The following is a 25,887-nucleotide window of genomic DNA, read 5'->3' as shown; positions in this document are numbered from 1 at the left end:
CTCCCGGCTTTCTGTGTGCCTATGGATCCGTGCCCACTGACGCTGACCCGTGGGATCTATGGGCCCTGGCGGTTGCCCTATCCCTCTCTGTGGGTGGTTTTCTGCTTTTGGAACTTTGGTTGGGACAACACCTGTAATCTGTCCCTCAATCGGTTAATTAGTTAGGACGATGGTTTCGGTCCTGGCTTCAGGGTCCGAGTACCCCCTCTGTGCACGGTTTACGGTGTCGGTACCGGTGGGCTCCAACCCTTCTCCGGTCCTCATCGGATCTGCCGAGCCGTCTTCCCATCTCCTGCTGACAGAGACCACCGTCTGCCACCTAGCCAAGGTACCAGGGCTCCGACCCTGCCACCGTTCAACTTGAACTTTCTCTGCTGGAGCTACACCTAGCTCCAGCCCACACTCCTCTCCACTTGAACTCTAAAACTGAACTAAAGCTTAACTGAAACTTAACTTCTTGTTTTCCTGCCCTGGGCTGTCTAGACCCCTAGGTAGGCGTTCCCTAACTACCTGGTCCCGCCCACTGGTGTGCCTGTCTTGCCCTAAGGGGGGGTGACTAGGGTTTCAGGTCGGCTGTATGTCACCTAGGTGAGGGAAGGTGTTGTGCAGGGGCCTATGTGTGACTACCTGGTTTTGCCAGGGCGTCACACTTCTACACAGCGTGCAGACTTATTAGGCAAATGAGTATTTCGATCACATGATACTTTTTATACATGTTGTCCTACTCCAAGCTGTATAGGCTTGAGAGCCAACTACCAATTAAGTAAATCAGGGGATGTGCATCTCTGTAATGAGGAGGGGTGTGGTGTAATGACATCAACACCCTATATAAGGGGTGCATACTTATTAGGCAACTTCCTTTCCTTTGGCAAAATGAGTCAGAAGAGAGATTTGATGGGCTCTGAAAAGTCCAAAATTGTGAGATGTCTTGCAGAGGGATGCAGTAGTCTTGAAATTGCCAAACCTTTGAAGCATGATCACCGAACAATCAAGCGTTTCAAGGCAAATAGCCAACAAGGTCGCAAGAAGCGCGTTGGGCAAAAAAGGCGCAAAATAACTGCCCATGAATTGAGGAAAATCAAGCGTGAAGCTGCCAAGATGCCATTTGCCACCAGTTTGGCCATATTTTAGAGGTGCAACGTTACTAGAGTATCAAAAAGTACAAGGTGTGCCATACTCAAGGACATGGCCAGGGTAAGGAAGGTTGAAAAACGACCACCTTTGAACAAGAAACATAAGATCAAACGTCAAGACTGGGCCAAGAAATATCTGAAGACTGATTTATCAAAGGTTTTATGGACTAATGAAATGAGAGTGACTTTTGATGGACCAGATAGATGGGCCAGAGGCTGATAAAGTAAAGTAAAGGGCAGAGAGCTACACTCCGACTCAGACGCCAGCAAGGTGGAGGTGGGGTACTGGTATGGGCTGATATCATCAAAGATGAACTTATGGGACCTTTTCGGGTTGAGGATGGAGTGAAGCTCAACTCCCAGACCTACTGCCAGTTTCTGGAAGACAACTTCTTCAAGCAGTGGTACAGGAAGAAGTCGGTATCGTTAAAAAAAAAACATGATTTTCATGCAGGACAATGCTCCATCACATGCATCCAACTACTCCACAGCGTGGTTGGCCAGTAAAGGTCTAAAAGATGAAAAAATAATGACATGGCCCCCTTGTTCACCTTATCTGAACCCCAAAGAGAACCTGTGGTCCCTCATAAAATGTAAGATCTACAGGGAGGGAAAACAGTACACCTCTCAGAACAATGTCTGGGAGGCTGTGGTGGCTGCTGCACACAATGTTGATCGTAAACAGATCAAGCAACTGACAGAATCTATGGATGGTAGGCTGTTGAGTGTCATCATAAAGAAAGGTGCCTATATTGGTCACTAATGTTTTTGTGCAGTTATATTGGTTTACGTTGTCAAAATAAACAAGTGAGATGGGAATATATTTGGTTTTTATTAAGTTGCCTAATAAGTCTGCACAGTAATAGTTACCTGCAAAAACAGATATCCTCCAAATCTAAAAAAAAACCATTCCAACTTCCAAAAATATTAAGCTTTGATATTTATGAGTCTTTTGGGTTGATTGAGAACATAGTTGTTGATCAAAAATAAAAAAAATCCGCTAAAATACAACTTGCCTAATAAGTCTGCACATGGTGTATAGTTGATTTCATCCATCAGTGTTTCATTGTTTTTTACAGGTACCCGAGGGTAAGGTTGTTGTCCTTTCCTTCCGCTTTATTGATCTGGAGAATGACAATCTATGCCGATATGACTTTGTGGATGTTTATAGCGGACACAGTAATGGACAACGTATCGGACGATTCTGTGGCACGTTCAGGCCAGGTGCTCTTGTATCAAACAGCAATAAGATGTTGGTTCAGATGGTGTCAGATGCCAACACAGCAGGGAATGGCTTCATAGCAATGTATTCTGCAGCTGCACCCAATGAAAGAGGTATGGTACAATATTCCTGCACTATATGCCTATTTGCCTATAGGTCCTAAATTAGGATGATTATCATGTTTTTAACATATAACATCGATGTTTCCTACATATTTACTTTGGTTGCCAAAAGAAAATGTCCACATAGTTGTCTTTCCTATTGTGATTGCCTGTTAAAACAGGGGAATGGAGAACACAAGCAACAACTAGGACTAGTGTAGCAAGTAAGGTATATAGCTGGGGATGTGACGTCCGTTTTCACACATATGGGAGATACGGACACACATAGACCCATTAAAATCAATTGGTCTGTGGACATATCCGTGTTTTTGACATGGTCTTTCCGTGTGGAGCACATGCGTGTCCATATGCTCCACATGGCGACATGTCCATATTCTGCAGGCAGCACGGGTGACACACAGACCGCACACTGATGTGATCCGTGTCACATCAGTGTGACATGTACCGGAGAAAACAGAGGTCACATAAAAATAAAGACTTTTTATACTTGCCAGTCTCTGGCACTGCTGTCTTTGCCTCTGCTGTTGCTTCCGAGTCGGCTCATTATGCTCATTGCATATTCACTGCACTCACCGCAGACCCAGAAGTAACAGCATCGCGCGAGACAGCAGCACCAGGGACAGGTAAGTATACCAGGTCATGCTGTCCGTGTTCTATCCAGATGTAACATGAATAGCACAGGGCCAGCACATGTAAAACACCCACATGCACACAAGCAAACACATACGCACCTTCACTACGGACCGTGCAAAACATTAGTGGTTTTCACAGACGTGTAAAGGAGGCCTAACAGGTAGTCAAAATCAACTATGAAAGCTGACAAGCAACAAGGCAGCAGGCAAGAGGATAAATAAGCTGGTTCAAGATCAAGTTACATGGGTCAGAGTCAGAGGCCACCAACTAGATAACTATGAGAAGGGAAGTTAGTTTTAACAGCTGTAACAGACGGCCTGTTGCCAAAGGCAAGTGTACGAGAGAGTGTTCACTTCATTCCTTTAAGCTTTGATTGTGTAAGAAGCACAAGATGTCCAGTATTGTAGATGACCAAATAATAGTAGGGTTAATTCAGCCTAAAATCCTAACTGACCAGTATAATTGCAGGTGATCAGTACTGTGGAGGCCGATTAGACAAACCTTCTGGAACTTTTAAAACACCCAACTGGCCCGATCGAGATTATCCTGCTGGGGTTACATGTTCATGGCATATTGTGGCTCCAAAACATCAGGTGAGATAAAAAAGTTATTATGGTATACTTCTTACCATTACCCCATCACCTTCCTTGCCAGTGATTGAGAGGCTATGTTAAAAGCAAGGAGGAGTCCAACATCTGGCACCAGCAATGGAGCTGTGGTGTCCTGCTCTGCTGCACACTTCCAATTACTGAAGCTAGTAACAGCTGATCACTAGACGTGCCGGATGTAAGACTGGGTTGCCATCTGTTTAGAAATTCCAATGCAATTCATAAAAATAGGGACACTTTTTTGACCTGTTCGTAAAAATAATTTAAGGCATCCATGATTTTTTTAAGCTGAAAAAACTTACATAGATTTTCTTCCTTTAATAATCCTTATTTTACAGTTTTCAGTAAATGCAGATATCATCTTCATATCAGTATTATGGGCTGTAGACATGTATCACTTGTAATCATAATGACTTATAGTCTTCTAATAAGTTCATAACAAACATTGTCCATGATTTTTTAATAATCTGGCCAGAAAAAAATAAAAAGTCAAGTTGGCAATTAGATCCGCTTTAGGAAACTGAGATGTGACTATGTAAAGGGAGTGGGTCACCCCCAAAACTCAAAGCACATGGTAATATAGGGGAGATAGCCAAATTAAAATGCATACCTGACTCTCTCTCCGCTTCCCTATAGGTTATGTGACAGAGCTCATTGTGTCTGCATGCTTGACCCCTGCGCTTGGCAGTATGTGTGTGCACTCCGGAGATTTCTCTTCCGGCAGTGCTCGATCTGGGCAAACAAGTGCTGTCAATTAACGTATGGGAAGGCTTGAAGGCATGCTAATTCAGGGGAGGAATGGTGTGCTGAGTGCTTGACAATACTAAGTCAAAACACAAAACGTATGCTTTTTTATACGGGCTACATCTTCTATATGACTGATGTGCTTAGTTTAATTTACTTTGGAGTGGAGAGAGAATGAAAATAAGTAGGTGTGAGGGTGCACTGAGCTGTTTTTCATATCAAGGGTGCACCAAAGTGGCTAATTCTGGAGGATAAATTCATTAGACTGGCGTTTTGCATTCCAGTTTTGACCTTTTAATGTCTTGCAATACATATTAAAACGAATAACGGCGTGCATGAGACCACTGAGCAAAGTAAAAAATATTCATGTCCCACAGTGGGACTAGGTAAAAAAGTGAAAAAAGTGAGATAAAATATATAAAAAAAAGTAAAAAGAACAAAAATTCCCCAAAACCCGTTTTACCACTAAAACTTGCAGAGTTTGCATAAGGACAAAAATAAACAAAAAAGTACACGTAATTAATATCACTGCGTCGCAACGAACCGATTGATAAAAATGTCACGTTAATTATTCCATACAGTGAACAATCTAAAAAAAATTAAAAACAATCCAAAAATGTCACTCATACTGTCGAACAAAAACATTGAATAAAAAGCGATCAAAAAAAGTCATATGCAAAAAAAAACTGGTATGAATGTATGCCTCCCCCGTGCCAGCAGCCGGGCTGCTCAGATCCGGATCCGCAGTGTGGCTCGAGGGATTCTACCGGACCCGGGGGTCGCGCGGACACTTCAAATAAAAGGGGACGTATTTGTACGGGATTTGCCGTAAACTGTCTGTGACGCCACCCACGGTGTGTGGTGAAGTGTGGCACCACTGCTGCTGTTGTCGGATACCTGGGGGCGATGGGATGGCAGCTGGATGTTAACTCCTCCGTGGGTAGGGATGGATGCCCCAGGGCCCAGTGTCTCTGTGGTGAGGGTGGTGATTGCAGGGGCCGACATACCCGGTCAGACCGGGGGATGTTAGTTTACTCACGATTAAATAAATCAGACAAGTCCAATTGTAAACCAAGGTGATGGTGGCTGGCCGCCACGACCGGGTGTATTCGGGTCCCACACCCGGGCTGATGGTCTGTGTCACTTTCCTCTGCACTACTGTGAGTTCTCTTTGGGCTCTCCGGTATGGAACACGGAAGCCCGCTCCCAGAACTACGGGTGGGAGCCTTGCTCGCTGATGCTGGCCCTTGGGATCTACCGGGCCCTGGCGGATGCCCTATCCCCCGCGGTGGGTGGTTGTCTGCTTTTGGGACTTTGGTTGGGACAGGACCTATAATCCTGCCCTCAATTGGTTAATTAGCTAGGCCATTGGTTCCGGTCCTGGCTTCAGGGTCCAAGTACCCCCTCAGTGCACGGTTTCCGGGTCGGTTCTCCGGTGTCGGTACCGGCAGGCTCCTACCCTGTCCCGGTCCACCTCGGATCTCCGGCAGCTGTCTTCCCGTCTCCTGTTTGACACTGAACACCGTATGCCACCTAGCCAGCACGCCGGGGCTCCAACCCCAACAACTTTCCACTCTGGTTTGAACTTGGACTTCCACTCCTCTCAACTACTCCACTCAAGACAAGACTCACTGACTGACTTTTCCCGCCCTTGGTTCTCCTGACCCCTAGGTGAGCGTTCTCCATCCGCCTGGTCCCGCCCATTGGTGTGCCTGTCCTACTCTGGGGGGGTGACTAGGGTTTCAGGTCGGCTGTATGTAACCCTTTGTGGGATGGTGTTATGCAGGGGCCTTTACTGTGTGACTACTAGGTGTGCCAGGGCGTCACAAATGAAAACCCCAAGTCGTCTCAGAAAAAACAAGTCCCCTAATGTGCCTCATTCTGAAAATTTTGGGGAAAAATTACAGCTCTCAGAATATGGCAGTGCAAAAACAAATTCAGTTTTGTAAAATATAGTTTTTAGTGTGCAAAATAGCAAAGCATAAAAAACCTAAATAAATCCGGTTCTGCAATAATCATACTGACTCAAAGAATAAATTGGTCTTATCACTTTTACCGCACTGTGAACCTCGTAAAAAAAACAAACAAACAATAAGTGAATAGCTGCTTTTTGTTCACTCTGTGTCTGAAAAATCTGAATAAATAGCGATCAAAAGATGTTATGTGCCCAAAATGGTACCAAAAAAATCTCCAACTCATCGCACAAAAAAAACAGCTATGTTCACCAAAAAATAAAACTTACACCTCTCAGAACATTGCAACAATTTAAAAAACAAAACAAAAACAAAACAATCTGTTATTGCTGTAATCGCACCGATCTGAAGCATAAAGCCGCGTTACCACAAATTCCTCACAGTAAACAACGCAAAAATATATATACGGTTTATATTTTGTTTAACTGCTGTCTATTTGATCATTCTACCTCCCAAAAATCGGAATAAACCTCAGTTCAAATTTTTCCTTTGCTCTCCGCTGAACACTTACATGGGGGTTTCCATGTAAATCCACAAAACTGCAATTCAGACAAATCCTCCGATGGAACCATGAGGCCAATGGAGTCACTTTCGACTCCGTCTAGTCTCTGTTTCAGCAGTGTACCATCATTTTAGGCGCCTTTTTAGCACACAAGTGTGGACAACAACAGCTCTGTTCACGCCTAAAAAGATGGATACCACTGGTCCAGACAATGGGGTCACTTTTTTTTAAGTTTTGTGAATCACCTGTAGGTTAAAAATTCCCATAACACCACTAGATGAATTGAGGGTCTAGTTTTCAAAAAGGCAGTACTTGTAGGGGATTTCTGCTATTTAGGCACCTTAGAGCCCTGCAAATGGAACATGGTCCCCACAACCAGACAAATTTACTCCCCAAAAATGATATAGCAATCTTTCCTTTCTGAGCCGTGCCATAAACCCAAACAGAAGTTTTTGACCACACATATGGTATTATCAAATTTGGGAGAAATTGTGTAACAAATTATGTAGTCTGTTTTCTCCTACTATCTGTTGTGAAAATGACAAATTTAGGACTAAAGCAACATTTAAAAAATGAAAATTTACAATATGACGACCTAAAATTATCAAATTGTGTGGAGTACCTGTGTTATCAAAATACTCATTATACCCCTGAATAAAATCCTTGAGGGGTGTAGTTTCCAAAATGGGGTCTCTTGTAGGTGATTTCTGCTGTTTAGGTCCCTGCAAATGTGACAAGTGATCGCAATCTATTTCAGGCCTCCGACACACATCCGTTAAAAACGTGCGTGTTTTGTCCGTTTCCGTATATACTGGAGACACGGACAAACGTGCACCAATGTTAATCTATGTCTGTGGTCAAACTTACGTTTTTCATCATGTCCGTGTGTCCGTGTCCATGATCCGTATGTGTTTCCGTTTTTCACGGCAGCATGTCCATTTCCTGCACAGAACACGCACACACGGACACCATGAAAGTCAATGGTTTGGTGCGCACAAGTACGTGACTTGGATGCATCTCTGTATGCTCCTTGTACGTTTTGTGCTTTTTTGTAGCGATGTCGGCTATTCTTTCTTTTTCTGTCTATGTCGGTCAATCTCCCTCAGTCTGTCAGTCGGTCTCTCTCTGTCAGTCGGTCTCTCTCTCGGTCTTGTCTGTCCCTCTCTCTGTCTGTCTTCAGTCTCCCCCCTCTCTCATACTTACCGATCCCCGATCACCGGCACGGTGCTGCACGGCGTTCACACTGCTCCGGCGGCTTTTACTATTTTGAAAAAGCCGGCCGCTCATTAATCAATCTCGTATTCCCTGCTTTCCCCGCCCACCAGCGCCTATGATTGGTTGCAGTGAGACATGCCCCCATGCTGAGTGACAGCTGTCTCACTGCAACCAATCACAGCCGCCGGTGGACGGGTCTATACTGTGCAGTAAAATAAATAAATAATTAAAAAAAAATGAGCTTGGTGCGCTTCCCCACCATTTTGATACCAGCCAGGGTTAAGTCACATGGCTGAAGGCTGCTATTCTCAGGATGGGGAGCTCCACGTTATGGGGAGCCCCCCACCCTAACAATATCAGCCAGCAGCCGCCCAGAAATGCCGCATCCATTAGATGCAACAGTTCTGGGACTCTACCTGGCTCTTCCTGAATTGCCCTGGTGTGTTGGCAATCGGGGTAATAAAGAGTTAATGGCAGCCCATAGCTGCCACTAAGTCCAAGATTAATCATGTCCGGCGTCTCCCCGAGATACCTTCCATGATTAATCTGTAAGTTACAGTAAATAAACACACACAGCGAAAAATCCTTTATTTGAAATAATAAACACTAACGTTGAATTGTAACGTTCACCAATTTATTAAGCCCCAAATACCCATCCATGTCCGGCGTAATCCACGGAGGTCCCGCGTCGCTTCCAGCTCTGCTACATGAAGGTGACAGGAGCGGCAGAAGAACACCACCGCTCCTGTCAGCTCCACGCAGCAACTGAGGTATCGCGATCAGCTGTGCTGTCACTCAGGTTACTCGCAGCCACCGCTGGTTCCTCCAACTGTGACAACAAGTCTCCCGAGTTACAGCGATGAAGTCACAGGTGAGTTACGGTCACGGGGGTGGACTCCAGCTAGCCGCGGGTAACCTGAGTGACGGCAGTGAGTGCTCACTTTAGTCACTCAGGGGATTAGCGGTCACCTGTGAGTCCTTCACGGGTGACCGCTAATAAGTACGCGACACAGACAGAGCTGCAGTATGACAATGAAGTCGGGTGAAGTTCACCCGAGTTCATTCTCAGCGCGCGACTCTGTCTGCTGTCTGCGGGTAAGCATCAACGACATTTTACATCACACACACAGACATTTCACATGGAAAACACACACGTCAGTTACAAATCTCACACACACGGGCATTACACACGCACACACGGCTAGCATACGCTGGTCACACAGATGCCACACGGACCATAAAAACGGACACAAAAACGGGACACGGACCCGAAAAACGGACCATAACACACATGCGTGCATTTTCACAGATGTGTGTCGGAGGCCTCAGCCAAATTTGTGTTCCAAAATTCCAATGGTGCTGCTTCCCTTTCAAGCCCGGCTGTGTGTCCAAACAGAAGTTTCTGACCAAATGTACAGTATAAATATGCTCTGCAGAAACTGGGTAAAAAACTCGGGGTCCAGTTTGCTATTTTTCATGCTATCCCTTGTAAAAGTGAAAAAAATGGGGCTAAAGCAACATTTCAGAGAAAGAAATACAATTTTTCTTTTTCATTCCACTTTGCATTAATTCCTGTGTAGCACCTGACAGCAGCTTTAGGCCGGTTTCAGGTACGTGTGACAAACGTTTTTAACACGGATGCCACACATGCCCATGTTATTCTATACTGTTACTCACACGGCCGTGTTTTCACAAGGACCGTGTGAACCCTCATGGCCCCGCACGCACACACGGAGACATGTCCATTTTTTTTCCGGCACCACGGGTGTCACACGGATCACATACTGATGTGATCCATGTGACATCAGTGTGACACATACCAGAGAAAACTTGGGTCTCTTAAATAAAAAGATTTTCTATATTCACCTGTATCCAGCGATGCTGTTTTCGGCTTTGCTGCCTCCTGCTTCTGACCCCCGCTCATTAAATAATTGATTATTCACTGCACTGAGGAGCTGGAAGCCTGAGTATCGCGGGGACAGTGCCAGGGACAGCATCGCCATCATCGGTGACAAGTGAGTATTCAGCAAGCAAGCAGTGTGTGTGCAGTGACATCTAGGAGGTCATTGGAGCTCCCAATGAACTCTGATGAACCCATGAAGTCACTGTCCTGACACCCGCTGTAGCTCGTGTTGTGGGGGTGTCATCAGGATGTCATCAGAGTTCATTGGGAACTCCAATGCCCTCCTGGACGTCACTGCAAACACACTGCTTGCTTTGTGAATACTCACCTGTCCCTGCGATGCTATCTTCGGCGGTGCTGTACCAGCGCTGTCCTCGTGATGCTCCGGCTTCCAGCTTCTCAGTGCAGTTAATAATCAATGAATATAATGAGCGGCGGTCAGAAGCAGGAGGCAGCAGAGCCGAAGAAAACAGTGCCAGATACAGGTGAATATAGAATATCATTTTATTTCAAAGACCCGTGTTTTCACCGGTATGTGTCACACGTATGCAAACACAGATGTCACACATGTGACATACGTATGATACATGTATGACCATAACCATGCATATGGCTTGTACCTGATTAAACATGGACATCCGAAACCGGCCTTAATGTATTTGAGGGGTGTGGTTTCTAAAATGGTATCACTTTTGGTGGAGTTTCCTATATATAGGCACCTCAAAGTCCATTCCAATCCATTAACTTGAGCAGCAAGGTGGCTCAGTTGTTATCACTGCAGTCATGCAGTGCTGGAGTCCTGGGTTCAAATCCCACCAAGGACAACATCTGCAAGGAGTTTGTATGTTCTCCCCATGCTTGCATGAGTTTCCTCTGGGTACTCCAGTTTTCTCCCACACAACATAGTGATAGGGAATTTAGGTTGTGATCCCCGATGGGGACAGTGTTGCTGATGTATGTAAAGTGCTGTGGAATTAATAGCGCTATGTAAGTGAATAAATATTATTAAATCTGAATAGGTCCCTAAAAAAACAGGTTTTGTAAATTGAGCTAAACTTTTAACCCTTATAACATCCTAACAATATAAAATGACGTTTCAAAAATGGTGCAGATGCAAAGTAGACATATGGATAATGTTATTTATTAATTATTTTGTACAGCATGACTACCTCGTTTAAGAATATAAAAACTGAAAGTTTGAAAATTGTACCACTTTCAAACTTTTCGGCAAAATTCCGATATTTTCACAAATAAACACTAAAAATATCAACCTAAATTTACCACTAACCTAAAGTACAATTTGTCACAAAAAAAAATTCCCAGGAACGCTGGAATCCGTTGAAACGTTCCAGAGTTATTACAACATAAAGGGACACTGGTCAGATGTAAAAAATTTGACCTGGTCATTAAGGTCAAAATTGTTTCATTCACTAAGGGGTTAATGGAGGGAAGTCTCGCATCGCATCACCTGGCACGACCGCACACTCTCCTGACAGGAGCGGGTCGGCTGCATGTATTTCTATGCAGCTGAGACGCTCCTGTCCAGAGGGCGGCAGGTCGTGCCAGGTGATGTGATGCGAGACTCGCGTGAGATACGCACAAGTGTGACTTCGGCCTAAGTTAGTAAGAGATGCATATCTTTTAATAAAAAAAAGTAGAAGTCACGGGGCATTCAGCCTTCAGTCCAAGATTTATTGTTCAAAATGAGGTAACATGAACAAGTAACAGCAAGGGAGAGGGAGCGGTGGCGGAGAGCTCAACGGACGACGGCCGTTTCACGCCGACTAGGCACTTCTACCGGTCCACTTAGCTAAGTGTCATGTTGTATTTTGAGAGCCCCTGATGTGCTTAAATAGTAGAGCTCCCCCACAAGTGACCCCATTTTGGAAACTGGACCCCTCAGGGAATTTATCTAGATGGCTGCTGAGTATCTTGAACCCCCAGGTGCTTCACAGAATTTTATAACGTGAAAATAAAAAAATAAATTTTTACCAAAAAATTGTTAATTAATTCAACTTGAAATCTTTTATTTTCCTAAGGGTAACAGGAAGAAATGTGCCATACTATTAGTTGTGCCATTTCTCTTGAGTACACTGATAACTCATGTGTGGTGGAAATCTACTATTTTGGTTCACGGCAGGGATTGGAAGGGAAAGAGTGCATTTGACTTTTTGAACGCTAAATTAGCTGCAGTCGATAGTGGATGCCATGTCGTGTTTGGAGAGCCCCTGATGTGTCTAGACAGTGGCGCACTGGCACAAGTGACCCAATTTTGGAAACTTTACTTCTCAAGAAATGTATCTAAATAGTTGGTGAGCACCTTTAACCGTTGGGTGCTTAACAGATTTTAAAACGTTGAGCCGGTAAAATGAAAAAAATTTTAAAAAAATGTTATCACAAAAATGTGCTTTAACTCCAAAGCTTTCATTTTCACAAAGGTAACAGGAGATAATGGACCTTACAATTTGTTATGCAATTGTTCCTGAGTACGCCAGTACCCCATATTTTTGACTTACAGTACAAAGTGAAGAAGGGAAAGAGCGCCATATTTGAGTTCAAATTTAGTTGGAATGGTTTGCGGGTACATTGTCACATTGGCAAAGCCCCTGAGGTGCCTAAACATTGAAATCCCCCACAAGTGACCCCATTTTGGGAACTACACCCCTCATGGAATTTGTCTGGATGTTTAGTGAGCACCTGGAACCCACAGGTGCTTTGCGGAATTTTAAAACGTTGAGCCGTAAAAATGAAAAAATACATTTTTAGCCACAATAATGTTGCTTTAACCCCAATTTTTTCAATTGCACTAGAGTAACACAAGATAATAAATGATACAATTTGTTGTGCAATTTCTGCTGATTATTCCAATATCCCATATGTGGTCAAAAGCTACTTTTGAAGCACAGTACAAAGTGAAGAAGGGAAGGACCACCATATTTGAATTCAGATTTAGTTGGATTGGTTTGCGACTGCTATGTCAAATTGGCAGCACCACTGAGGTGCCAGAACAGCAAAAATCCTCCACTAGTGACCACATTTTGGACCCAATTTCTGAAATACACCCCTCTGGGAATTCATCTACAGGTATAGTGACTATTTAGTCTCTGGAAAACACCCACGGTGTCTAACGCAGTGAATGTTGCAGAATTAAGAATTGCAAATAAGTACTTGTCGTAGCCTTGTCGTAGCCTTGTCATAGTACTTGTCGTAGCCTTGTCGTAGCATTGTAGTGCTCCTACATTGTGCCTGGATCGTGCTCCTGGAGGCCTGCATCCAGGGGCGTAACGATCGCGGTCACAGAGGTCGCCACTGCGACCGGGCCCGCAGGGTTATAGGGGCCCGGCAGCCGCTCTGCAGAGCCGGCTGCCGGGCCCCTATGTGTAGTGCCACTATGTAGTGGCCGACTGCGCGACCGTTAGGGGGCCGGCCTGTGAGTCAGGGGGGCCCAGTGTCTGCAGGGGGGCAGAGGGGCCCCTGACCTGGAGAGGCCACCAGGCGTTCCTGACCTGCTGCAGAGGAGATGTGCTCCTGCACGGCAGACGGAAACCATCCCTACCAGGACCTGCGATGATGTCACGCCCATGTGACTGTGTGGGAGGAGACACAGGATGCCGGGGAGAAAGCAGGAGAAGATACTTCGAACACATGAGTGGTAATGAGAAAAGAGGGGACATGAGGGGAGGGGCTGCAGGGTGAGTGGGATATGAGGGCTGCAGACTGTGACAGAAGCATGTGAAGGGTGCAGAGTGTTTGAGAGGGGTAAGTTGGGGTACGGGCAGGGTGAGATATGTGGGTCAGGGTGTGTGTGTGATATGGGGGTGCAGGCTGTATAGGGAGCAGGGTGTGTGACATATGGGGGCAGGGGCATAACTACCGCAGTCGCAGGGGTCAGAAGGAGCTGAGAGGTACTTGTTTTTTTATTTTGCTGGCTGCATGACACATATAGGCCCGGGGAAGCTGCCTGCATGATACATGGAGGCCCTGGTGGGGCTGGCTGGCAGGCTGCATTACACATAGAAGCCCTGGGGGCTGGCTGCATGACACATGGAGGCCCTGGGGGGGCTGGCTGCATGACACATGGAGGCCCTGGGGGGGGGCGGCTGCATGACACATGGAGGTCCTGGGAAGCTGGCTGCATGACACATGGAGGCCCTGGGGGGGCTGGCTGCATGACACATGGAGACCCTGGGGGGGCTGGCTGCATGACACATAGAGACCCTGGGGGGGGCTGGCTGCATGACGCATAGAGGCCCTGGGGGGGCTGGCTGCATGACGCATAGAGGCCCTGGGGGGCTGGCTGCATGACACATATAGGCCCGGGGGAAGCTGGCTGCATTACACATGGAGGCCCTGGTGGGGCTGGCTGCATGACACCTGGTGGGGCTGGCTGCATGACACATGGAGGCCCTGGTGGGACTGGCTGCATAATACATGGAGGCCTGGGGGTGCTGGCTGCATGATACATGGAGGTCTATGGGACTGCATAATAAACATGAAGGACACCTTATACATAGACTATAGCAGTGTCGCGGGCGGGGAGGAGGGTGTCAGCACACTATGCTCACCCCTTCTGCTCGGGTCCGGCGGCTGCTGCTCAGTGGTGGCTCGAGCTGTGGGCCGGATCCCGGGGGTTTCTCGAGCGGCACTCCTCGCCCGTGAGTGAAAGGGGATTTGTTGGGTGTGGGGATGATTATTGTCCGTGACGCCACCCACGGTTGTGGTGATTCCACCACCGCTGCTCTATATGATTTACGTCCCCTTCACTGACGGATTCGGCAAATTATGGTGACTCCAAGCCTTGCCGGGGTCCGAGAGGCCCCTGCCCTGGTGCTGACTGTCCTTCGGAACACTGCTCCAGACCGCCGGGCACACAGCCTACGGGGTCCTTCCAGGAACTTCCAAACGGTCCCCCTCCAGACAGTCACCGCCGTTGCTGACCTTGCTGACCTGGTCCTACACACAGCTGGACCCTTCAGGCTTTCTTTCTTTCCTGTCACCTCACTTGCTTTCCTCCTTTACCACTTTTCTACTTTCACTACTTGTTTACTCCTCCACTTAGCTCCTCACTCCTGCTCCTCCCTGAGCTATCTGCTGTTTACTCAAGCTCGTCCCTGAGCTGACTGCCTGGTTTCTCCCGCCTCCAGAGCTGTGTCCTCCTCGGTGGGCGGAGCCAACTGCCTGGCCCACCCCCTGGTGTGAATCATCAGCCTCTGGAGGAAGGCAACAAGGATTTTTGGTTAGCTTTGGTGTTCCTAACTGGGATGTAGGGTGTGGTGGTGTGTGACCTGTGTCCCCTGGCTTGCCCAGGGCGACACATTCCCCCTTAGCAAAATGCAGACCGTCCGCGGGCTGCCGTCCAACATCGGTTTTATTTTTCTGAAAAAGAGATAACATAGTAAAATATAACATTTTTACATTTTTAATAATAACTCTTCCCAAGACGGGAGGCACATTTCTTTTAACGTTGCATAACGGTTTACGGTTTTGGTTTTCCGCTCTCTCCCACCCAAGCAACCTGGCCCTGATGCTGCCCCTAAAGCCCAGGCAGCACCCCTTGACCCACAGTCCAGCACACGGTACCCGAGCGGGATCTGTCCTTGCCCTCCAGAGGGTAGCCACCGGTTCCTTTGGTGGCTGGGCCCCAGCCTGCTCTGCTCAGGGCCCTCCCTCCAACCTGCCTCTCCGGAGGCGGCCTTGCAGAAAACGGTAACGGTAAACAACTTATTTACAAGCCACTAACGTTTGTGGTTGCCCTGCAAGTTCACAGGCTTGTCCATGGATAGTTCCCATGCAAAACAACTTTTAAACGGTCCCCACTGGGACAACGGTGCCGGCTCCGGCCGGTTGCAAATCAAGCAGACAATCAGGTTACTGTTCGGTAATCATTTTTCTTATCATCAGCAGAACTTTCAAACAAACAAACAACTCTTTGGTGGTCCCAACGGGGACAACTTTTAGGCGGAGGACCTCCGGCTTAGCAGTCCATCCTCAATCGCGGGGCTCTAGTGCCACCTTCACATGGTGCACCGCCGTGGACCCCGATGGTAGCTAGCTGCGGATCATCTTCCTCCATATTCATGCGGGCATGCACAGCCGCTCTACACCCCTCTCGGGCATCGATCTCCCTGCGCAGCTGCTGTTGCCGTCGCTCCCAGCCGGGAGCACTTTCTGTTTGCTCCGGTTCAGCGTGTGCGGGGGACGGGCCCAGCCAGAGTCCCTCCGTGTCGGCTACGACCGGCACCTTCAGTAATGAGGGACCCCGCTGTGACATGGCCTGCTCTGCCTCCTGGCAGCCGCATCCCCGCCATGCCTCCGGTGCATCTTTGCTGACGGCTTCAGCCTTCGGCTTCTTCCATGGAAGCGGATCAGGGCGGTCACAAGCTTCTGCTGCAGGTCGGTCCGCCAGGGCGGATTGGCAGGGTACCGCTACCGGTGGTGGTGGTAGCGGGCCTAGTGGCGGGGCAGCAGCAGCTAACACGCGGGTAGCGGGAGAGGCAGCAGGGTGAACGGGTGTAGGCCGGGCCCCTCAGCTGCAGCGGCCGATCCCTCGGGAATACAGGGACGTGGGTCTCTTACCCGTTCCTCCAAATCTTCCTCCACCTCGCATCTCCGCATAGCAGCCACTGCTTCCACCATGTCGGCCTCCCACTCCTCCAGGAGGAGCTGCATGCGGACCTGCAGACGGCTGCTTAGTTGGCCGGTCCGGACTTCCACCCACGCCGCCATGCCGGGCGCGGGGACCACGGTGTTGTTGGTCGGACTCAGCATCTTTAGCAGCGGCCTCTTCCAGGAACCAATAAATGGCCGCAGGGTCCTGGCGTCCCTGCTTCTATCGCTGCACTCACATGCAGCCAGCCGCCATCGCGTCCCCCTTAGCTCTTTCCGGCCCCTCCTCTCTCGGGGCGGGGTTTTGGCCTTCGCGCCTTCACTACTCGAGAAGACGCTCGAGCGGGAACTTTTCGCGCCAAAGATGGCGGCTTTTGAAATTTTTCTGCCGGATACCTCCGGCGGTAACAAGGCGCACCTCTACCTGACGGCAGAGCGGTAAGATCCTGTTCGTGACGCCAAGTTGTCGCGGGCGGGGAGGAGGGTGTCAGCACACTACGCTCACCCCTTCTGCTCGGGTCCGGCGGCTGCTGCTCAGTGGTGGCTCGAGCTGTGGGCCAGATCCCGGGGGTTTCTCGAGCGGCACTCCTCGCCCGTGAGTGAAAGGAGATTTGTTGGGTGTGAGGATGATTATTGTCCGTGACGCCACCCACGGTTGTGGTGATTCCACCACCGCTGCTCTATACGGGGATCCCAGGGATGGTGATGCGGAGCAGCCAGGTGTTGTGTTGCCCCTCCGTGGGTAGGGGTTGGTGATCCCGGGGCCCGGTGATGGTGAGGGAGGTGCAGGGCCTGGTGGGCGCAGGGACGCGGGGGCAGCGCTGTGCCTTGCGGCACTGTGGTACTCACTCAGCCTGAGACGTTGACACAGTTTTTACGGTAAATCAAACGGCGGGATAGACGGTCCCACGGACGGCTGCACTTGCTCTTCCAGTAGGTGACGGTGATGTCCCTTTTCCTTGCACCTTGGTGTACTTGTTGGTTGCGATGGGTCCCCACCGGTAACCCGCTCCCCGGCTTCAAGCTGGACCGGGGGAGCTCTACTCTTTGCCCGCAGGCGCTGGCCCTAAGAAACGGGTGCCTTGGCGGTGGCGGTGTCTCTTCTATACTGGCTGGGCTGTTGCCTTCAATCGGGACTTGGTTGTTGGGGGATTTACGTCCCCTTCACTGACGGATTCGGCAAATTATGGCGACTCCAAGCCTTGCCGGGGTCCGAGAGGCCCCTGCCCTGGTGCTGACTGTCCTTCGGAACACTGCTCCAGACCGCCGGGCACACAGCCTACGGGGTCCTTCCAGGAACTTCCAAACGGTCCCCCCTCCAGACAGTCACCGCCGTTGCTGACCTTGCTGACCTGGTCCTACACACAGCTGGACCCTTCAGGCTTTCTTTCTTTCCTGTCACCTCACTTGCTTTCCTCCTTTACCACTTTTCTACTTTCACTACTTGTTTACTCCTCCACTTAGCTCCTCACTCCTGCTCCTCCCTGAGCTATCTGCTGTTTACTCAAGCTCATCCCTGAGCTGACTGCCTGGTTTCTCCCGCCTCCAGAGCTGTGTCCTCCTCGGTGGGCGGAGCCAACCGCCTGGCCCACCCCCTGGTGTGAATCATCAGCCTCTGGAGGAAGGCAACAAGGATTTTTGGTTAGCTTTGGTGTTCCTAACTGGGATGTAGGGTGTGGTGGCGTGTGACCTGTGTCCCCTGGCTTGCCCAGGGCGACACAGCAGCGCATTATACATGGAGGTCTATGGGGCTGCATTATAATACATATAGGACTATGGGGGCTACATTATAATATATGGAGGACTATGGAGGCTACCTTACACATGGTCTGTGGGGGTGCATTATAAAGCATGGGGGACTGTGGTGCAGTATAAAATATGGAGAACTATGGGAAATGCATTATAATACATGGAGGACTATGGGGGTGCATTCTAATATATAAAGGGTTATGTGGGACCCTTTATACTATATGGAAGGCTATGTGGGGGCCATTATAGTATTTGGAGAACTATATATGAGGGAGGAAAAAGATACAAGTATGGGATGGGAATGTTTTGTGCTGAGGGAAAAGGGCTCTTTCCCATGCTCTGCTATACATCTCTCAGCACCCAGCTTTCCCATGCTCTGCTATACATCTCTCAGCACCCAGCTTTCCCATGCTCTGCTATACATCTCTCAGCACCCAGCTTTCCCATGATCTGCTATACATCTCTCAGTACCCAGCTTTCCCATGCTCTGATATGGGAAAGCTGGGTGCTGAGGGAAAGATGTATGACAGAGCATGGGAAAGCAGGGTGCTGATAGAGGGATTTTAGATCATGGGAAACCTGGGTGCTGTGGGTAAAAGCCAAGTGTCAGCATCATTATCCCGTACCCTAAGTGTTGTGTACATGGAGGGGGGCCCCGGTCCAAAGTTTGCACCAGGGCCCATCAAACTCTAGTTACGCCACTGCCTGCATCCCATTTATTAAGTGGGCTCTCCTCACTACAATGCAAAATGTAGACACTAACTGTGGTTTAGGCATATTATGGTGCTCAGAAGGGAGGGGGCATTTGCATCTCGGAGTGCAGATTTTGCTGGATTTCTTTTTTGAGGAGGGGCCATGGTGATTTTCCAGAGCCTTTGTGTTACCGGTAACGTGGATGCCTCCTATATTTCCGTTAAGAAATAACAGACCTGAGTCCAAAATGGCCGCCGCCAGAGGCAGACGTGGATGTGGGAGCTCCTGAAAATCTGCATCCATCCAGCTCCCTGGCGGATAATATACACGTCTGGCCCCCTCTTCCAGGTCCTGGGGACACCCCGAGAGAGAAAAGACCCCTATTTGACCGCTACATTTTGCAGGACACCTTCTGGGGACCCTCCAACGTTGTGGCTGGTGAGGGCAACGGGGGTGACGAGGCCCAAGTGGTGTGGACCTGGTGAGCTGCGGACACCCGCTAGAAGGCAGCGGGAGACAACCGGGGGCTCGGGGGGCGCGGATTGAGAAGGAGAGACAAGGCGTCCCTCACCCTTCCCCTCGGCCCGGACCCGGCTTTCCTGACGTCCCGGACGGCTGCGGGTGGAGAGCGGCCGCCATCTTAAGTGAGCTCCGGGAAGACTGCAGGCGGCCTTGAGGCCCCGAAGCCCTCGGGACTAAGCGGAAGATCAGCTGGGCCCCGGAGTCCCGACACTTACCACTCGTCAGTCGGGTGAGCGAAGGGATCTGACCGCGGACACTGCAGGCTGCCGGGATCCCTGAGAGGCCGCGTGGAGCCGCGAGGACGCGGCGGGAGTTCTCGCGACGACCAGGTGTGGAGTCTCGGGAGCCTCGGCGGGCCACAGGGAGAAGAACGGGCGGTGAAGTGAGTCCTTTCCTCCTATCCGTCGGCGTGTCGGCAGCTTCCCCATGCAGAGGCCCTGAACCCGCCCTAAGGTAACGACCGGGCCCAGCCGCGTGCAGCCGGAGTCCTGCGCCCCCCCCACACAGATTGCCCACGCAGCTCAGTGTCAGGACACGCTGCTGGGGGTTACTGCTGAGGGAGCTAGGAGGCCAGAGACTGGTGCTGAGTGCGAGGTGCCGGGAAGCATTCCCCTGAGCTGGGGGTCAGCCTGGTGGAGAGTGAGGTTAGAAGAGGGGATCGGGCTGAAGGGGACCTCTCTCCTAGCCTGCAAGGAGGCTTCAGGAGTCATAGGAGGTTACTGTGCTCCCCACCCCTCCCCCCTCTCCACACACTGCAGGGAACCCATCGGCCCAGATCTGGACTTTCCCTGAGTGGCGGGCTAGCTGGCGGCAGAAAAAGTTCTCAAATACTGGCCCCATACACCAGCACGGGCACTGAGGCTAAAGGAGTGGCCTTTTGAGGATGATGGTATAGAGAGAGGCCACGTAATCGTACCGCCATCATAAAGTCTTTCTCTCCTCGCCTATTTCCACCTCCTTGAGGTTATATAATGTTCTAAAGTTTGTGCTAACTGGAGGGAGCGGAGTGACCTAACCCATACTATACACTCTTTCAAGCATAAAATCATATATGTCTGGCTCTAACATGGTCAAAATCGGCAATGCACGGGCCAGCTCTTTGCCCAGACCAGTCAAGTCTACCACCCAGGCTGATGTCGATAAATTTCTCAAAAAACACCTTCACTCAGATGACACCAAAACAGGCAGCCCTCTGAGTACGTCTACTAAGGACATACAAGATATGGAGGATGAGGACAGTGACATTGAAGGTGCGGATACTAGCCAGAGTCTCCCCATCTCAAGATCTTTCATAAAACGGATCCTTAAAAATGCGTTGGAACCGGTAGCAAAGGAGCTTTCAGATATCAAACAAGAAATTGGACAAATTGGACACAGGGTGGAATCCCTTGAAGCGGCCCAAGCCACAATAACCTCCACCTCCAACACTGTCATCTCCTGTCTTCGTCAGCAGGAGGATAATATCAATCAAATCCACACCATTCTGGAAGACCATGAAAATAGAGAAAGGCGAAACAACCTCAGGCTAAAGGGTCTGCCAGAATCGGTAGCGAATGAGGCTTTGATCCCGACCCTACAGGGCATTTTTTCTGATTTGATGGATTCTGACCCTGCTCCAACATTGGAGCTAATAAGAGCCCATAGATCTTTGAGACCTCGACCTAAACAAGGGGAACCACCAAGGGATGTCATATGCCGCTTCCTGGATTATCGAGTTAAAGAACTTATTCTTAAAAAAGCCAGAGAAGCGGATTCTATAAGTCATGAAGGCTCTAATATTATGATTTTTCAAGACCTCGCTTCCTCCACCCTGACCAAAAGAAGGCTACTACAACCCTTCACAACGGTGTTACGCCAACGCCAGTTTCCGTACCGCTGGTTATTTCCGTTCGGCATCGCCATAACTGCTAATGGAAAGCACTACCAAGCCAAAACCTCTGCGGACATAAGAAAGGTCTGTGAAGATTTGGGGATCACTTTGGATAAATACCCGGAGCTGGAAATTCATCGTTCGGCGGCTACACTACAAATGCTCCCAGATCCGGTTCCATGGCATAGCCTCACCCCAAAGACCCACAGATCCCGGCGCAAAGCAGCGAAGAAACTGCAGATGAACTTTGAGGGCGAGCCCCCTTGAAGGGGGCTCCTGATTGGGTCTCCTGTTATATATAACGGTTTATGCTAGCCTAAAATATGAAGTTTTTACAGGGTTTTGCACTTTTTGCTCCCTCTTGAGGCACACTCTTTTATTTGAATTTCAAATAGTTGAAAATGTTGATATTGCTACCTTGTTCATCTTCTTTAAACCTTTCTCTATTCCCCAGTCTCTCTGTCCTCTTCTCTCTCTCATTGGTCATAGGTCCGATCCATCCATCCCGATGGGAAAAGAACAGACTGTTCTCCCGATTGTACCAACATGGCATCACAACATAAGGTATTTACGGTAATAAGCCTTAATGCACATGGACTGAACTCTCCTGTACAAAGGTCACAGACCTTGCATAGCCTAAAAAAGAGGCATGCTGATATGATATTCTTCCAAGAAACACATTTTCGTGAGGGCAAAATCCCAAGCTTTACCAAAGCACACTACAACACTTGGTTTCACGCCCCTTCCACACGCAAAGGCTCTAGAGGAGTTTCCATAGCACTCGCTAAAGATATACCCTTTTTAGCTCAAGATGTCGCTACGGACCCAGAGGGTCGGTATATATTCGTCAAGGGTATGTTGGCGGGCTCTATGGTAACCCTAGGGAATGTATATGCTCCAAATGTCAGACAGATTCGATGGTTGTTGTCCACGCTCAAAAAATTCCGCCATTTTTCTGAAGGTACTCCAATATTGTGCGGTGACTTTAATGTAGCTTTGGAGCCTAAACTAGACTCTACTGCAAAAAAAAGTCACCTCTCTTTAAAGGACCTATCTCGGATTAAATGCTCTCTCCAATCCCTCTCTCTAATAGACATCTGGCGCTATCAACATCCCACAGCGAAAGACTTCACATTCTTCTCTAATCCTCATAAATCATACCACAGACTAGACTACATTTTTCTACCCAGACACCTACTGCCCAATGTTAACGACTCAGAGATCCAATCAACACCCTACTCTGACCATGCTTATGTTGCAGCTAGCTTCTCACTTCTGAGGCCGTATTGGCTACATCGTACGTGGAGATTGAATGAGTCAATTCTCTCCTCGGAAGAAAATAAGAAACGCATATCTGAATGTCTCCGTAATTATTTTGCAGAGAACAAGGCACCAGATATTGCGGCCCCATTGCTGTGGGAAGCACATAAGTCGGTCATCAGGGGAGAACTGATTTCCATCTCCTCACATCTCAACAAGCAGAGGAATTTGTTCTTGCAGACTCTGTATGCTGAGATAGCCACGCTGGAGGCCCAACATAAGAAGTCCCTCTCCCAACAGATATTAGAACAGCTGACTGCGAAGCGCATTGAACTGAGAGATATACTCAATAAACAGTCGGCTAAGTTCTATCTCTGTTGGAGGAATCGGATGTTCCTACATGGGGACAAGGCCTCTAAACTTATGATGTCCATGATAAAAAAGAGACAGGCTCGTACGTTCATACATGCAATTAAAACCTCACAGGGTCACCGTACGCAAGACTATTCTCAAATTTCGGATGAATTCCTTCGCTATTATAAAAACCTATACCAAATCCGACCGGAAGAGTCGGTATTGGAGAGAGACAAGAGGAAATGTGATATACAAAACTACTTAACTAAATTAAATCTCCCGAAACTTTCTGAAACACAACAGGCGTCCCTAGGACAACCGTTCTCCCGGGCGGAGGTTCAGTCCATCCTGACCAAGAGCCCCGTGGGGAAGGCTCCAGGTCCAGATGGCCTTCCCATTATATATTATAAGAAATTCTTTGATATTTTGGGGGAACACCTCTTAGCTTCATGCAACGCTCTTCTACTTGGCGATCCTATACCCAAACAAGCACTAGAGGCACACATATCACTAATACATAAAGAGGGGAAAGACCCAGAGTGTTGTGGAAACTACAGGCCCATCTCACTCTTGAATGTGGATCTAAAGATATATGCTAGTTTAATAGCCAACCGAGTGGCAGATATTCTTCCAGATCTCATCTCCCCAGAACAATCAGGTTTTGTCAGGGGTAGAGAGGGGAAGGATAACGCACTGAGAGTAATAAACCTAATGCAATACGCCAGGATACATAAGTTGCCTCTAGTGCTGCTGGGGACAGACGCCGAGAAGGCGTTTGACAGGGTGGACTGGACCTTTTTGCGGGGGACGTTGGAGGCCTTCCACTTTCCACCAGATACCATACGCGCAATCCTTCAGATGTATACATCCCCCACAGCCAGGATTAAAATAAATAATACCCTCACCGACCCTCTTGACATTAAAAATGGTACAAGGCAGGGTTGCCCCTTATCCCCCCTACTCTTTGTCCTGGTCATGGAGCCATTGCTAGCCTCCATTCAACAGGACCGGGACATTGAGGGGTTCAATCTACAGGGAGTCCACCACAAGTCCGCCGCCTTTGCTGACGACTTGTTGGTGGTAATGTCCAGACCGGAGAGGGGTTTCCCTGCCTTCATGAAATTATTAGAGGAGTATGGCCGTTGGTCTAACTTCAAAATTAACCTATCGAAATCAGAAGCATTAAGCATCAATATCGCCAGCAAAGTTACTAATTCTCTTCAAAACACATTCCCTTTTAGGTGGCCAAATAGTCACATAACATACTTAGGCATTAAGCTGGGGAAAACCTTCAAATCCCTATTTGATCTCAATTACAAGCCCCTTCTTCCCACACTTACCGCACATATAGCCTCTTGGAAGGCTCCCTTCCTCTCGTGGATAGGTCGGAAAAATTTAATTAAAAGTATTATACTTCCAAAGTTTATTTACCTTTTTCAAATGTTACCCATACCAATTCCCACATCCTTTCTCTCTCAATGTAACTCTTTAATCTCCAATTATGTCTGGCACAAACATAAACCGAGAATAAACTATCAAACACTGAGTCTCCCAAGGGACAGGGGGGGCATGGGATTACCCAATATATTGTTATACTATAATGCCGCCGTCCTTTCTAGAACGATAGACTGGATCAGACGTCCTCCGACTAAATTGTGGATATCTATAGAAGAATATCTAGCCCCCACATCCCTGCGAGCTATGCTACTTTTCCCTACTACCCAGAGGGATAAAAGATCCTTCACAAATGCGCTCACAAGAACTCTCGTGCACAAATGGAAGGAAAACAGAGAGATATTGGCCCCGCCTCTCTCCCCTTTAACTCAAGTTTCCGACATATTAGACGCCGATGTAAATCAAGCCGCTTCCACGAAGTCCTCATTCCTGACCAAGGTGCATGTTCCGATTGCGGATCTTCTGGTAGATGGCTCTCTGATTTCTAAACAGGAGATGGGAATGAATCCAGGCCTCTCTAAGCTCACATTTCTTCATCATACAAAGCTAAAACATGTGATTCAGCCACTATTACCTCATACTCATCTCGACAGACCTTTAACTGTATTTGAATCTTCTTGCATGCAAACCCGGGCACCCAGGAAAATTCTTTCAAACCTGTACCAGACCCTGCTTACAAAAAAACTGGTGGCAAAGAGAGCATACATCCTACGATGGGAGAGGGACCTGAGTACTATATTTACTGATTTACAAACAAACCAAATTTACAAGGCCTCACACGGTCCGTCTTGTTGTGTGAGAGTTCAAGAGAATTCATTTAAAGTGCTTACGAGATGGTACATTGTCCCCACCTCGTCTAGTACATGGAGCTCTTCCAACTCGGATCATTGTTGGCGCTGTGAGAGGGACAAGGGCACTTATTTACATATGTGGTGGACTTGTCCGATTGTCCAGACCTTCTGGCGGATGGCATCTCAGTTAATATTAGACCTCACAGGCAAACAGGGGGTTCTGGAACCTGGTCAAATGCTTCTGAACTTTCCGATGTGGCCTAAAGATAAAGCGTCTTCTAAACTGGCGTCATTTGTAAGCTCAGCTTGTAAGCTTCTCATAGCCCAACTGTGGCGCACAACGAAAATTCCTACTCTCACACAGCTCTTGCTGAAGATCGATCAATTATATCACGTCGAGGAACTCTCAGCCCTCTCACGTCAAAACATGCTCTCTTTCCTCCAGGTCTGGGAGGCTTGGCAGGCCTACAAATCTAAACCTCAATTTTCAGTAGTGGCGTCGCAGACAGCAGCATAGGGGAATGTAAGCCAC

The 25,887-nt window shown here is 48.4% G+C and overlaps 1 protein-coding gene across 1 annotated transcript in view; it reads left to right on the top strand.

Moving 5' to 3' along the window:
* PCOLCE2 (procollagen C-endopeptidase enhancer 2) overlaps positions 1-25,887 on the top strand; it is a 107,972-nt gene that overhangs the window by 25,779 nt on the left and 56,306 nt on the right. The window contains exons 3-4 of the mRNA XM_075338601.1: positions 2,213-2,468; positions 3,579-3,703. Of these exons, the coding sequence (XP_075194716.1) occupies positions 2,213-2,468; positions 3,579-3,703 (381 nt within the window). The remainder of the gene's footprint in view (positions 1-2,212; positions 2,469-3,578; positions 3,704-25,887) is intronic.

This window comes from Anomaloglossus baeobatrachus, chromosome 3 (genome assembly GCF_048569485.1).
Source record: "Anomaloglossus baeobatrachus isolate aAnoBae1 chromosome 3, aAnoBae1.hap1, whole genome shotgun sequence".
In the NCBI taxonomy this organism is placed as follows: domain Eukaryota; kingdom Metazoa; phylum Chordata; class Amphibia; order Anura; family Aromobatidae; genus Anomaloglossus; species Anomaloglossus baeobatrachus.
This window is presented reverse-complemented; position numbering and strand designations above follow the sequence as displayed.